Source organism: Festucalex cinctus, chromosome 1, assembly GCF_051991245.1.
Source record: "Festucalex cinctus isolate MCC-2025b chromosome 1, RoL_Fcin_1.0, whole genome shotgun sequence".
In the NCBI taxonomy this organism is placed as follows: Eukaryota; Metazoa; Chordata; class Actinopteri; order Syngnathiformes; family Syngnathidae; genus Festucalex; species Festucalex cinctus.
In genome coordinates, this window is record NC_135411.1 from 20,630,716 (window position 1) to 20,646,071 (window position 15,356).

The following is a 15,356-nucleotide window of genomic DNA, read 5'->3' on the forward strand; positions in this document are numbered from 1 at the left end:
TAAATTTAAATCATAACAAAGAAGACTCACTAAGAATGTAATGGAAAGTAAAACGTTAGTCTTTTAAATCTCTGTTTAAAACAGTTTTTTTTTCTTTTTCTTTTTTGTTTTATATGTATATATAATGCATCAAGAATCTAAGAGATTTTTCAATGTTGTATCATGTTTTTACGAACGCGCACTATCGCGCAGGAATATACGGTATTTTGTTCTAGTGTGGTTGCCGAGGTTAGCTAGCCAAGCTGGCCGATATTTTGCGCATGCGCGTCACCGATCGTGTAGGGTCACCGATAGCGTCTTGACAGGGTAACTGGTTCTGGTTTTAACCGGAAGTAGTTAGCTTGCAAATAGCTTTTAGCAAACTTCATGACGATCTTAATGTAAACGACGATATTTAAACATGTCGGCGCAAACTATCACCGTGATAGTCGCTTACGGTAATACGTTCGCATTTCAATTCGTAGAAGATACGCAAAAGAAAGAATTATATCAATTTTGTGGAGTGAATAACAGTCGTTGGAGCAAATGATGAGTATTTGGACGAGGGGAAGGAATGGTTTGCATGTAATGAATGGAAAAAATGCATAAAGCAATTTATAAAGTAGAGGTTTGTTCTTATAACTGAAGGTTTTTAAAATGTATGTGAATAAGTCTTGTTATATGATTGTTACTAATAATCGACGTTTTGAGTTGGGGAAAAATGTATGGACATAGATTAGAGATAGTTTCAGAATTTAAATACTTGAACTTTGGCTAGACAGTAGCTATACATGGAGGAAGCATGTAGATTATGTTGAAACAAAATGTGAAAAAAAAGTATTTTTTAAGAGTGTTGGCTCGTTGTTACTGGAGGGTAGAGAAACAGATTTGCTATGTATGTGTGGCCCTTATGAGGTCGATATTGTATTATGGATGTATAGGGAGCAGCGGCTCGGACAACATTGTTAAAGTTGAATAACTTTCTTAATAGGGCACTGAGAATATGTACGGGAGCCTTGTGTACTTGTACTACTACTACTACTACTACTACTACTACTACTACTACTTTAGAGCTGAGGAGAAAGAAACTGACATGCAAAGTGTTTAGGGAAAGAATGGAGGGTGACATGGGAGCGAAAACAAATGAGTACATAAGCAATATGTATTTCGGCTACATTCGGCGGATGGATGGACGGATGGATGGACGCAATTTATACTGATGGTTCAATGAATGCAGAATGCAAGGGGGAATGTGGGTGTGGAAGATGCAAAGCATTGTGAGGGAGACATATGGCAAAAAAAAGCGATGGGAAAGGGAGAATAAAGGAAGGCAATTGAATATAATATTAAAAAATCAATAATGTTAAATATATAAGCATATGTAAGTATCTGTACGGTGCTTGCAATCTGCCATTAATTGGAAGTAACAAAGAACAGTCAAGGGAAATAAGTGGCTTGCGAACGTATTTGCTATCGGGTCAAATTTAGGGCATAATTAGCTTTGTAAACACAGTCTGAGTGTTACTCTACTTGATGGTTTAGCACAGTGGCCACCATCTTCAAGTGAGCTGCTGTGTTGCTTAGTGCAGTGAATGTATATTAAAATGTTTTCATTTGAATCAAATTGAATCGAATTTCAATTGAATTGAATTCATTTTAAAAACATCTCATGTTGTGTTTGCGGGTGTCATTTGATTCTGCCACGCATGTGGTTGGACTAATGGTTATCACATCTGCCTCATAGTTCTGAGGTTATGGCTTGTGTTTTATTATTATTTTCCAAGGTTTGTATATTATAGTTCCAATATTAGATTATTTTTCATTTAATTATATTCATGTTAGTATTTATGCTATATTTGTTTTTTTATACCTCAATATTTCTTCACCCTCGGTTATTTTGTATATAGTTTCGTTATATTTTTGTAATTTATTTTTAGTACGGTAATTGTGTAATTTCGAACATCGAATATTATTTGAGTAGTATTTTTACTTATATTATTTAAACCACATTAAAAGTAATTGATTAATTGAAATCTAATTATGTATATTTTTATTTGTATTATTATAACGGACTTTGTCATTGTTTTATAACATTTCTGGATTTTCATAAAATATTCGTATTTTCTTTTCTAATTCACATTATTTTTGCTTGTTTGTATTGTACTTCTTAATATCTTTGTTTTTTTCGTCAAATATTTTTGTTACTTTTTTATTTCTTTTTGTATTTTTTTTAACATTTCTGTTTTTTTTATTTTAACGTTTTTTTCTAACGTACGCAACCCCCAATATTTTCATATGTTTATAAAAACGTTTTTATTATAATACTTTCCGATGTGTTAATGGTTTTATTGGAGACTCTAAATTGTCCATAGGTTTGAATTTGAGTGTGAATTATTTGCCTTGATTGTGCCCTGGCGACCAGTCCAGGGTGTACGCCGCCTCTCACAAAATAAATGTTATAGAAATATGTGTCACGGATAGATAAGCTTACGCTCACCTCCTGGATCCTAATATGGACAAACGCGATACAAATAGATGCGTGGTTTGATGTTTTTTTTATTATTATTATTGGCAATTTCCCACCCCAGGTTCTACGAAGCACAGCATCGCGGTGACCAGTCAGGAGGATGACAAGAGTCCCACTGTCAAAGACCTGTCAGATTGCCTCACTCAGGTTACCGGAGTCCCTTCGGCCTCGCAGAAGCTCATCTTCAAGGGTAAGAGTTGCTTTTGGACGGCTGTCTGTGCGATTGTTTGCCCACATTGGAATTCTGTGGATGTTCCAGGGAAGTCGCTGAAGGACATGGAGCAAACATTGTCCAGCTACGGGATCAAGGACGGATGCAAGCTCATGATGATTGGAAAGAGGGTGAGGCCTTTCAACGTCCCTTACGTGTATGTAAATGTGTGTCAAGGCGAACTCTGCCAACAGAATAGTCCTGAAGAGGAGGCTGAGCTGAGGAAGCTGAAAGACATTGAAAAATCGGTGGAGCAGACGGCAAAGAAGCTGGAGAAGGTCGACGGGGAGTTGACTGGACTCAAGAACGTGGGTTTCTTTGTCTCGAATGCAGAATTCCTTTTGTTCTGTTTATGTTGAATTTGATCACGGGTAGATATCACAAGTTTCACTTCTTTCTGTCCCCTTTCATTTCTTTTTTTAAAGAATGAAATAAACATTTTTGAATTGAATTGAATTTAGCATAAAAGTACCAAGTATTAACATTCTGCACAAAATAAATAAATACAAAAGTATAAAATGGTGCCTTGAGATGAGTTTAATTAAATCTGTGACCATCCACATAGCTCAAAACACTCACATCTAAAAAATAAATAAATAAATAAATTTTCACAGAAAAAAAGTCCTGTTTTCAAGAAAAAAAAAGTATATTTTCAATGTTAAAAGTATGCATATGTGATAAGGAAAGAGTACTGTCATTTTTTTTTTAGAAAAACAATGTTACGAGAAAAATGTATTCAGAAAAGCAGCAATCATCTTATTAAGAATAAGACTTGCGTGTTTTCTTGGAAATAAGTCAACTCAAAACTTATTTTGAGGGAGCATGTTTTCGAGGGTAACAGTTTTACATTAAAAAAAAAAAGTTTTCCATAAAAACAAACAGTTTCAAGGAAAAAAGTATCGTGTTTTTTAGATCGAGTAATATGCCCAACTTCTCATAAGATTGCAACCTTAATTTGTCTCTTTTTTTTTCTTTATACTGTGGCCCCAAATTGTCCTCTGAATAAAATAATTAGTAGCATCCTATTTATTTATCTTTTCATTGAGCATAATGTTGTTTTTGTTTGTTTGTTTGTTTTTTACATTTAATTAAACCAGGGCTTCCTGGCCAAAGATCTTCAGGCCGACGCTCTGGGCAAACTGGACCACAGAGTGAAAGTTGCAGCCGAGCAGTTCATGAGGCTCCTGGAACAAATCGATGCTTTGGTAATCTCTTTCACCCTTAGAATTGAATCCATGTTAAAAAAAAAAACGTAGTACAGTGTTGCCTTGACTTGTGAGATGAATTCGGGCCGTGACCACGTTTACAGCTCAAAATGTTTGTATCTCAAATCATCTTTCTCCACTTAAATGAATGGAAATGCCATTAATCTGTTAGAGTGCACATGAAGCACAACACAATATTTTTAATGTTTTGTTTTTTTTAATTAAGGAAACAACATTGTACATTATAAAAACATAGTATTAACATAATTTAATAGAATGTAAAGAGTTAGATAGGTTGTCTACATCATCATTAACTCATTCACTCACAGCCATTTTCACAGAAGTAGTCCCGTTCGCTCCCAGCTGTTTTACTGGATTTTGACTTATTTTGCAAGGCCCGCAGAATATTGTGTTCTATTGCTATAAAAGCATGGAACCTATCAAAAGAAAGATTAAAGTCTCTTCTTTCATCAGGAAAAAAAAAAGTATATTTCTATGTTTCCCGTTTTGCAGCAATTAGCATTAGAATATAGCTAAGTTTAATAAATTTTCACAAATCTATTTAGAATTGTGAGTAATTGAGCTTTTTTTCAACATGACCCTGGTTGATCTCCTTTGCTCTGCTCCCAACCTGCTGGCCGTTTGTAATAACTACAATTTCTGCAACCGTTCTTTGTAGTTGAGGCTGCATCAAAGCCTTCTGTATGCTCTAGCATTAAAAAAAACAAAAAACAAAAAAAACAAAAAACAAAACATAAATATGTCGTAGGGACACTTAAAACTTTTGAAATGGAACATATTTATACGTTTTTGGGAGCAAATGAGTTCAGTTGGCATTGTGCAGCTCATTCTGTTATGCACACCTTGGCCACAAGGGAGGCAGTATACAGGACTGTCAGAAAATTAGAATATTGTGGTAAAGTCCATTATTTTCTGTAATGCAATTAAATAAGCAAAAGGCCATACATTCCGGATTCATTACTAATCAACTGAAATATTGCAAGCCTTTTATTGTTTTAATATTGCTGATTATGGCATTTTCAGCCAAATATCTTATCTCAAAATATTAGAATATTTCCTCAGACCAAGTAAAAAAAATGCCATAATCAGCAATATTAAAACAATAAAAGGCTTGCAATATTTCATTTGATTTGTAATGATTCCAGAATGTATGCCATTTTTGCTGATTTAATTGCATTACAGAAAATAATGGACTTTACCACAATATTCTAATTTTCTGAGACAGTCCTGTAATACATGCACACATGCAAGATGTTGGCTTGATGATGAAACAGAAAACTGTTACAAAGTAGCTGTAATAATATTCATCAAAAAGAATATATGCCTGTTCAAGTATGGGTTTATAATTACTGTGACGTCAATGTTAATTTTGTTAGCCCGTCTATGTTCCAGCATTAAACTAGCAGACATTGGTTGGGCAAAGTCAATGTGGTTTGGATAAAAATGACATAACGTGTAATACTCTTTGTTTTAAGCATCTGGCCTTTTTATTTATTTATTTATTTTTTTGTAATAATTGTTCGCTACCTGTTGAAATTCTGCTTGTACCATCCACCGTCGCCATAGCTAGCGCTCGTGAATCGCATTTTTGCTTGCAACTCAAGACAAAAAAAAATCGGCCACATGACACTGCATGCCTCAAAAGCTCACAAATCGCACCGCTAGTTGGTCGCTGTATGGCTGTAATAACCGAAGCAGTTAATTTTTTACATTCTAAAATTTGAGTACAAATCAAAGTGTGTGACTTGTTGCCCTCAGAACGTCCCGGAGAACTTCAACGACTGCCGGCAGAAGAAAAAGGGTCTCGTGAAGACGGTGCAGGTGAGTGCTCCGCTTCATATCCTCCGCGAGCCAACAAACCCCCACCACTGTTTGCTGACAAGATGTCCTCACGTCAGGACTTCTTGGCCCAGTGCGACAAGATGGAGGCTTGCATATCAGACCACCTGACAAAGATCCAGTCTAAAAATCTGGCCCTGGCAGATTGAAGACATATCAATACTGTCGTTATTGCTCTGTGAGCAAATACTGTGCTGTGTACAGGGAGCACCTCCGTTATCTCTATTTATTACGACAGTGGTGCCTTGAGGTACGAGTGACCTGACTTACAAGTTGTTCCAGAGACAAGCAGTCATTCTGACAATTTTTTTGGTTTGAATCAGAAAATCAGTTTGGATTTAAAAGTTGCGAGTACATCGAATCGAATTGAGTCATTCCACTTTAAAATCGAACAGCTCTTGAATCGTCTCTATCTCATGTATCCGGATACCTCCTGTATATCATCATTTGTTGGAGAGATATACACCCTATAAAATTCTCAGTAAAGTGATAGGAATTAAAACATTTTTATTGACTCTGATTAATTGCCAAAATAAACAACAGATTAATTAGTAAAATAATTATATATAATTTTTCCATAAAAAAAGCATATGACAAAAACATTTTGGCGGGGGTAGGCTGGAATGGGAACGATGATTTGAGTGATTGGAGTTATGGACGTGGTGACGGAACAAATGAAACTCGCATCTCAAGGCGCCACTGTAGCTTGCCCATTAACTTTGAAAGATTATTGCGTACTTTACGTCAACGTGATTTTCATCACAGTCTGATCCCAGCTTTAACCTGTGTGTCATATTGCAATGAACATGATACTCAGTGGACAGTGATGCATTTTTAATTAAAATGATTACAACACAAAGTGTGGATGTGTGTGTGTGAGACGAGAGAAAAAAAAAAAGTGTTCGCTAAGTATGCAGCTGTTGTGTTTTGCCGAGCAGCCAATAGTAACTGTTGCAAATTCTCATTAAATAATTGCCATGGTGATGAGCCAACCCCCAAATTTACTCGTTAGATTTATGTATGCACAACTGCTGAAAATGGTTAGGGTACATAAATTTCAGTTGAGTTTTTATTAGTTTTAGTATTAGTTTGTAAGTCTATCTTGTGTGCAAGATAAAAAAAAAAACAGTACGTGTTGTGTACAAAAATATAATTGTAAATGCGCTTTCACTTGTATAGTGCTTCAGCACTCTGGTCTCGTTCACCATCTACAAATCCAATACAGGTACTGCCAGTACCTGTCCACAGTCCACAGTTTGTTTATTCATTCATTTTTCCTTTAGGAAATTAGGATGGTCAAACTATCCATCCATGTTTCAAAATCCATTGTTTTGGCCAACTTATTGATCGATCTAAAGTGTTGAAAATGGCTTGCTCTCTTTGGTGATGTTTGAAAAAACAGGTCATTTTGGGTTCTCCTGAAAAGTGACTGTTTTGGAGGTACAAGATTTGGGCCCAACACCAGCAATATGAACTTAAAAAAAAATAAAATAAAACAGTTAAAGGACTTCCACACGACGGTTCAGCCGTTCCTTCCGGTTAAAGGCTGTGTTATACTACCAAAATAAAGACCATACATTTACAATTTAAAAAAGGAAGCTTTCAAGAATTATAGTTTTGTATATGTAAAACGTAGTTAGTTTTGTTTAAGCAGTTTTGTTTGTATTTTATTTAATGAGTGAAAGTATTTTTTCAATATTAGTTTATTTTCATTGATGAAAATAATCTTAAAATCTCTCTTAAAAGGAACCCCGGCTGTCATGATAAGTTTGCTCTATATTACCGGTATTTATTTGGTTGTTACTAACATAACTATGAGATTCATTTTTCACAAATCATTTCCAGTTTAATACATTTTGTAGAAACTTTATTTAGACATACACCGCCATTGTTATTTACGTCGCAACATTCCGTGCGTAGTAGGGACGTAGAATGGCGGGTGGTTCTCTGCCGAGCAATGTGAAACTCCTATAAACCAAGCAAGGTTAGTCTCTGTTACGTTCCTAAAGGGACTACGTCACTACGCATGGAATGCGTTGCGACGGAAGCGGCGTACGTCTAAATAACGTTTCTACATAATGTATTAAACTGGAAATGATTTGTAAAAAATGAATCTCATAGTTATGTTACTAACAACCAAATAAATAATATAGAGCAAACTTGTCATGGCAGCCGGGATTTCTTTTAAAAGGCGGCCAAATGCCTGTTATATCGAGAGGTAATCCATTAAACAGTCACAGTGACACGCACGGTTTTAAACGTGGTACATATGTTCAACTTTATACAGATTCTTAGTATTGTGCAAATAAGCAGAAAGCAGCTACATGACAACCTTCCAGTGGGCTATCCAAAACACATGACAGTAACGTACACAGGAAAAACTCCTCCAGTGCTTGCTTGGTTGGTTGGGTCGGTGGCTAATCGTCTTTGTCCTTGGCGCCGTGCTTGAGGATACGCGTGAACGCCATGTAGTTGAAATTGCCCTTCTTGTCGATGGGCGCCTCCCGGAAGAGCTCGTCCACCTCCTCGTCTGTTAACCTGTCGCCCATGGTGGTCAGCAGCTCACGCAACTGTTCCTCCTGAATCATACCTGCAGTAGCCACAAGAGACCACCACATTATTAACACTCAATATGGTATTGTAACTTTTTTTTTTTTTTTTAACTGTACTTCAGTAGAATGTTCCAGTATCTGTACTTCCTTCTTCATAAATCTGGTAACTTTTACTGTTCTACATAACCATCAAAATAAAATGAATACAATGGTGCTGTGTTTCATTTGTTCTGTGACCAACCACACACACCTAACTCAAAACGCTTGTATCTCAAATTCTTTCCCCATTGAAATGAGTGGAAACTGTTGCCAAAGTGTTGCTTATAAGTGAAGTGAGTTGAATTGAATTCAGTGATTGTATGTCAAGTTTGGGCTCGCAAGCCAAATAAAATTGGCCTAATGCTAGGTCGTATCTCGAAAAACCTGTTAAATCTGGTCACTCGTATCTCAAGGCACCACTGGGCTTTTACTATGATGCTGTCCTCACCAATCTTCAGTACTATTTGTAGTAAAATAAAATCGCAAGAAAATTACCCCTGCAGAGTACTGATAGGATGGAAGCACATGCTCAGATGATGACCAAAACAACTACAGTAGTGATAACAAGGATGGGACCTAAACTAAAACCAAATTAAAATGATACACTTAAAACAAAATAAATACCTACAAAACGAGTCCATTTAAAAATCAGAAAGTTACTTTTATCAGCAAATGTCAGATACCTTTAAGACTTTTACTCAAGCAATATTCTACACAATGACTTTTATTTCTACCAAAGACGTTTTCTTTTAACACACTTATTATTTTACCCAAGTATCGGTTTCAGAAGGACTGGTTACGCCAAACTAATGTTGTGTGTGAATATGTGCTTGTGTTTACTTTGTTTTGTTGTTCAATAAAGTGTTTGAAAGTGCACCGCAGCTGTGTCTGTCCTTGACCAAGAGTGGAGGAATTCAATTTGTTCTAAATTAACTAACGATGTTTACTTTACTGTTGACGTACAGTTGTGTAACTCAAGACAGTTCTTTTATTTAAGTTTGGTCATTCTGTATTTTACAGTCTTTCCTCCTGGCTCACCATTATTGCTTTGCAGTGACAGTCAGTTTTGAAAATCACTACAAAAATTCCACAATATAGTGAATAATGAATTAATTAATATGTAAATCAATTACTAATGCACTGACACACGAACAAAGCTTTTTAACACCAGAAATTCATTGTAAACCCCACTAGGTGGCAGTATTGTTCTAAAAGTAGCACCCTTTTAGTCCTCTCTATTTGCATCAAGTCCTACATAAGACTACGCTGACTGATAATAACTGTTGCTCATCACAACTAATCAAGGTTTCATGGCAGCATCAGGTTTTGCACCTGAAACAAATGAATTTGGTAATTTTACTTTACTGTGGGAATAATAAAGGTTATCAGATTCTCCTTGAGATTTCTTGTGGCAGGTACCCATTTTGCAACTCTCCATTAAGGAATAAGGTCAGAGCATTAGACGTGCTTTTGAACACACTCACCAGTGCCTTCTTCGTCAAAGCAGGCGAAGGCATTGCGGATGACATCCTCGGGGTCAGTGCCGTTCAGCTTCTCCCCGAACATAGTGAGGAACATGGTGAAGTTGATGGGACCTGGGGCTTCGTTCATCATGGCTTCTAGATATTCATCAGTGGGGTTTTTACCTAAAGAAAACCAACAGTATGTTACCTAGTTATAAAGCCCTGTTGTTTTTGTGTTTACGTCTACCTAGAGAAGCCAACATGTCGTGCAGGTCCTCCTTGTCGATGAAGCCGTCCCTGTTTTGGTCAATCATGTTGAAGGCCTCCTTGAACTCCTGAATCTGGGACTGGTCGAACATGGCAAACACGTTAGAGGTGGCCCGCTGAGGACGCTTCTTGGTGTTCTTGCCCTTGGCCCTTTTGCTTGACATGTTGGCAGCTCAAAAGTCCCCTCCTCCTCGTCCTGGAACGCGCACATGCACCATATGCACATAACACATTCACATCATCACCAAAAATTTCGTTAATCCAATTTAGCGCTCGTGCTCGCTGGGGTTCTTTGATGCTAAGTGCAGTTGCATCGTTCTTTGAACAGTTCAAAGACGTCACAAATAGTTGAGCCATTCATTCATTCATTCATGATTACAGGCGTCATCTCAGTACATTAGCTAGCTACGCTGACCTATTTAAAGCATCGATAGAGCTAGCACAAACGCGCAAAATTAAGCTTTCTAGTAAATGAGTTAAATGAGTAATATCTCCAAATAAAGCCACGTACCTTCGAATATTGACGTATAATTCTTAGTCACGCATAGATGTCTGCATACAATCGTCCTGCTAATATGTCGAGAGGGCGGGACTTGTGGGGTACTTCCTGTTTACCAAACGGGCCAATCATAAGCGCGGCTAGCGGTGTTTTACTTCCCGTTTACCAAAGCGACCATTCAGAAAGGAGACTGAAGTACACAACGGTATGATCTGATAACGTCCATGTTTATATGGCTTATTTAGTCAAAATGGGGTTGTTCAATGTTGAAACATGACTATAAAACAAATGGGTATAACTCTAAAATGATTAATTATGAAACGCGGAACTACAAGTCGTATTTAGAAGTACATTTGTGTCTTAAAGAACTGTAACTAAGTTGGTGAATTTATGTGCCTGCAAACAATGTGTGTGTGTGTTAATGTAAATCTTGTTACACTACTCAAATTCCTCGGTAACTATGAGATTTTTAAAAAGTGATGTATCTGTCCCAGCTGCTTCTTGGACCTGATGCACAACTACATCCTACGGGCAAGTTAACAGCTGTCTGTCCTGTCCTGCATCCCTCACTTTTGTAAATACATACACCATCATATCAACTTATTTGTTCTCTCTCGTTTCTGCATTAGAACCGGCAGTTACTCATGTTGATACTCGACCATTCGTCTGCTCTGCATCATTCCTTTTTTTTATTTTTTTTTATTTTATTTTTTTATTTTATTTTTTTTTCTAAAAGAGCTCAGAATTGTTCATTCGGTAGTCTTACCGATTCAACGTCTTATCATCATTGCTCTTTTTGTGTGTGTGTGTGTGTGTGGGTGTGCGTTTGCGTGTGTGCGTTTGCGTGCGTGCGTGCGCGTGCGTGTGCGTGCAAATACGTATAAATTTATACTCATTAATTCACCTAAAACCTTGTAAATATCCCATTACCCTTCGCCTTAACCAGGTACTTCAGAATCTTGCCAGAGTCGTGAGGTTCAAATGGTCAGACCAGAGAAAAGGTCCGAAAAAATAAAGAGAAAAGAAAGATAAATCAAAGTGAAATCCAGCACCGACCAAACACTTCCTGCCTTCCCCATGGTTACAAAATCAAAGTCTTACGCCAACCCCGGAAGCCTCTAAATTCCAACAAATTAGCGAGATCTCAAGAGACCAGAGGAAAAACTAAAGAGAGGAAGGAGGGAAGGATCGATGAGGCAGAGTGAGATCCATAGAAGCCAGTACATCCAATCCATCAAAGTGAAATCCAGCACCAACCAAACCCCTCCTGCGTGGTTACAAAACCAGAGTCTTATGCCAACCCCAGAAACCTCAAACTTCCAATAAATTGAGATCTCAAGTGACCAGAGGAAAAACTAAAGAGAGGAAGGAGGGAAGGATAGATAAAGCAAAGTGAGATCTACAGACACCAGCACCCACTGATTCAAGGGGCTGTGGGAGGGAGAGGCAAATTCTGTTTGAGTTTCAGTAGATGCTGGTGCGATGGATCTGGCATGCATAAGGATCACCACCAAAGAAAGAAGCCCCCCCCCCCCGGAATCCCCAGGCCGCGGCAGCACCAAGGCCACCCCCAAGCCACCCGGAACACCCCCGCCCCAGCCCCGGCCCACACCCCCGAGCCCAAGGCCGCAGAACGAGGCCCGGCGGGCCCCCACAGCGCCCCACCGGTCCCCAGCCCCCATCCCCCCACGACCCCCCGCACCCCACCCAAACCCGCCACGACCCAGGCCCCGCCACCCCCAACACCCAACCCCCCACCCACCCATACCTCCACCCATACCCCCCCCCAAACAAGCCGCCCCCCCCGACGACTGCCAACCGCCCCGCGAACCCCGCCCCCCGCGAGTAACCACCCCCCCCCCCCCCACCCCCACCCCCGGAAACCGGCACCGGGCAGCAGCGCAAAGAGGGAAGACGTGCCCACCCCACCTCCAGCCGACATCATTCCTTTTGAGAGGCTCTCATTACTCCCTTCAGAGATCCTGACGTAAATCATGCACTAATGATAACAGTGTTTTCAGTGAAACCCACACATAAGTTGTCAGAAACAGTGGCAACGTAAGATGGCTGCGTTCTGGCTTCAGCAGCAAGGGGTCTTTTTATTTTATTTATTTTTTTAGTTATCCTTACATCCGATTGTCTGTGCCTGAGCATGGGAGAAAACAATTCGTGAATCACCAAAGTAGCTCCAAAAAACCTACTTTTAATATAAAAAAATAAACATAAAACAATAATAAATAATGAAAACGTAAATTTTGTTATATGTAGATTTTTTTTGGACAGCAATGTGTAGAAATGTAAAAGACACAGGAGTTGTCACAAGCCAACATTTTTCTCTCTAAAGTTACAGGGTGATGGAGTAAGCCAAGGAGCTCCTCTCCTCCTTATGATCTAAATTTAAATGTGTCCCAGCCTTAAAAGGTCCTGAGGGTGTCTTGTGCGTTCTGCAGAGTGGCAGCATTATTTTTGGTCTGTGGGCCACTCTGTTGTCCACTGGCCTTCACCCCTGCTTGCCTTCCCTTGCTCTGGATTTGCTTGACTTAACATTTTTATCACCTCATATTTATCCATTGTTGGATTCCTGGAGACTTGGTTGTGGTAAGTCCTGTATATTTCATGTTAATTAACACCTAGTTTGTGTGCTAAGTAGTGTAACATTTGAATTTTCTTTCTGGTTAGTCATGTTATATTTCTATAATGTATTGTTGTAGAGGCTGCATGTTTCATTGTTTTGAAATTACATTGAAAATGAAGAAATACAGTATGGATTACTGTACTTATCATTGACATATGCAAAAGATTGATAAATGGTCACAACAGAAAGCATGATGAATGTCATATTGATTTGATTCTAGAGAGTCATAAACTTGAAAACAGGGACAGCAATAGTTGAAGAAGGAAATTATTTGCGTATCTGACAACGGGATTCCCAAAATACAGGCAACATTTTTAGATTATACCTGTATTTGATTAGGTATTCATATAATATTTTTTCTTTTATGCAAATTATTTTGCTTAGTATTTGAATTCTTGACAAGAAAACATTAGTATATATAATTTTTGGACTTTATTATTGTTTCGATGTTTATATGTTTAAAGAAGCATCATTGCTTCAATTATTTGATCTTATATATGTGCACCATTGTTATGATGTGTTTTATAATTTGTATGGATGTAAGTTATTTGAAACAATCTTGCTCATTCAATAACACATTTACCATTAAAAATACTACCATTAAAAAATGGGTTTTTACATTTTATATTTATTTTCAACAGGCATTAATTTTCTGGACAATTTATATTCATATATTATTATTATTATTATTATTATTATTATTATTATTATTATTATATTCATTTTTTTTTTTGGTTTAAATTTAAATTGTTTCTTGTAATATTATTTTATTAATTTTGTTTATAACCTCAACTTAGCAGGGCAGTTATTTTATTTTCACTGTTGTGTTTATTTTTCCTCACATTTTTGTTTATTTATTTTAAGTTGTTTTCACCTCTTCTGTAACAATTTTCTCCCACAAAATAGAAATTTTTATCACTTTTTCCATTATGTAATAGGCATTGGTCGTACCTTCCAAAAGCTGCAAGGTAACACACTGACATCACAGATACAAAGACAAGTTAATTAATTGACTTATTCAAAAACAGCAAACGTAGGACCTAAATAGACCAACAACGCAACACATGTTGTCATAAATCAATATGGTCATAAATCAATCTACAATAGTCATAAATCAAACTATAGTGCTTGAACAATGATGTTTCTTTGCAGAGCTGGTCCAGACGTAAAGTGTGTGACGTTCCTGAGCGGCCCCAAGATGTCAGGATCAGTGCAAGTGTCACAGAAGGAGCAGCAGCTGCAGCATCGCAAGGAGCAACATCAGGAGGAGCTTCATCACCGTCACCATCATTATCATCGACAGCAGCAACATCAGCAGCATCACTATGAGAGCAGCAGTCACTTGAGCAGCAAGTCCTCCTTCAGCAAGCAGTCCTTCTCCACTTACAAGACCACCACTCGTCGGTAAGAGGATCTGAAATATCAATTTGAGAGGGACCTGAGGTTTTAATTTTATCAGTGAAACAGGATTTCCATGGGGCTCTTGTGTAATGGTGCCTTGAGATACGAGTGACTTGACTTACGAGCTTTTGAGATGCGAGGCGTAGATCGGCCAATTTAAAAAAATAAATAAATAATCTGACTTGCAAGCGCAAACTCAAGATATGAGTGCTTATATGATGGCAGGTGACTCGAATCACTGCACAACAGTAAATATTAAATAAATAAATAAATAAATAAGGCCTCAAGCCGTTTATTGCCACTCTCAGTTGAAGGTTACTGTCAAACTAAACATAAAACAAAGAAAATTACACGTTCGGTTTTTAAGGTAACCACCATGTAGTCTATACTACCTGAATGCTAACATAGAATGGGAAACTTATAGGCACATACTAGGCTAACAATTAACATCCCTTGGGGTGGTGGTGTTGCCCTTTAAGCAACAGATTTCTGAACCCAAACAGTGCTGCAAACACATAGACAGATCCAGAAAAGAAAGATGGCTCAGCTGTGTGGGAATTTGTACTTTTGAGAGGTCCAGAAATCTTTCTCAGGGGTCTGCACCCCTGAAATTATGTCATTGAAACCTTGTATTTCAAGATAGCCTTTAGTCCTGGATAAAGTTATCAGAGCCAAAAGAAGCCCTTGGTGCATTTAAGAAGTCCAGAAACCTTGGTGA

At 37.9% G+C, this 15,356-nt stretch overlaps 3 protein-coding genes across 4 annotated transcripts in view; 2 read left to right on the plus strand and 1 right to left on the minus strand.

The window, feature by feature from the left end:
* The first annotated feature begins 281 nt into the window (after positions 1 to 281).
* On the plus strand, positions 282 to 9,247 carry bag1 (BCL2 associated athanogene 1). 2 transcript variants are annotated; one of them, XM_077522326.1, is made up of 7 exons: positions 282 to 437; positions 2,568 to 2,696; positions 2,766 to 2,848; positions 2,912 to 3,025; positions 3,815 to 3,922; positions 5,702 to 5,764; positions 5,842 to 9,247. In XM_077522326.1, exons 1-7 carry the CDS (start codon positions 401 to 403, stop codon positions 5,929 to 5,931), a joined length of 624 nt encoding a protein of 207 aa, XP_077378452.1. In that variant the 5' UTR covers positions 282 to 400; the 3' UTR covers positions 5,932 to 9,247. The 2 variants fall into 2 exon arrangements, with proteins under 2 accessions (XP_077378452.1, XP_077378443.1); XM_077522317.1 differs by having other exon boundaries at positions 2,766 to 3,025.
* On the minus strand, positions 6,602 to 10,757 carry myl12.2 (myosin, light chain 12, genome duplicate 2). Its single transcript, XM_077522339.1, has 4 exons — positions 10,615 to 10,757; positions 10,084 to 10,299; positions 9,858 to 10,019; positions 6,602 to 8,372 (listed from the first exon to the last, which is right to left on the minus strand). Exons 2-4 carry the CDS (start codon positions 10,265 to 10,267, stop codon positions 8,200 to 8,202), a joined length of 519 nt encoding a protein of 172 aa, XP_077378465.1. The 5' UTR covers positions 10,268 to 10,299; positions 10,615 to 10,757; the 3' UTR covers positions 6,602 to 8,199.
* A 3,220-nt stretch (positions 10,758 to 13,977) lies between these two features.
* Positions 13,978 to 15,356, plus strand: part of myom1a (myomesin 1a (skelemin)) — a 30,066-nt gene continuing 28,687 nt past the window's right edge. Inside the window, exon 1 of the mRNA XM_077522347.1 lies at positions 13,978 to 14,641. Within this exon, the coding sequence (XP_077378473.1) occupies positions 14,373 to 14,641 (269 nt within the window). The 5' untranslated portion in view covers positions 13,978 to 14,372. The remainder of the gene's footprint in view (positions 14,642 to 15,356) is intronic.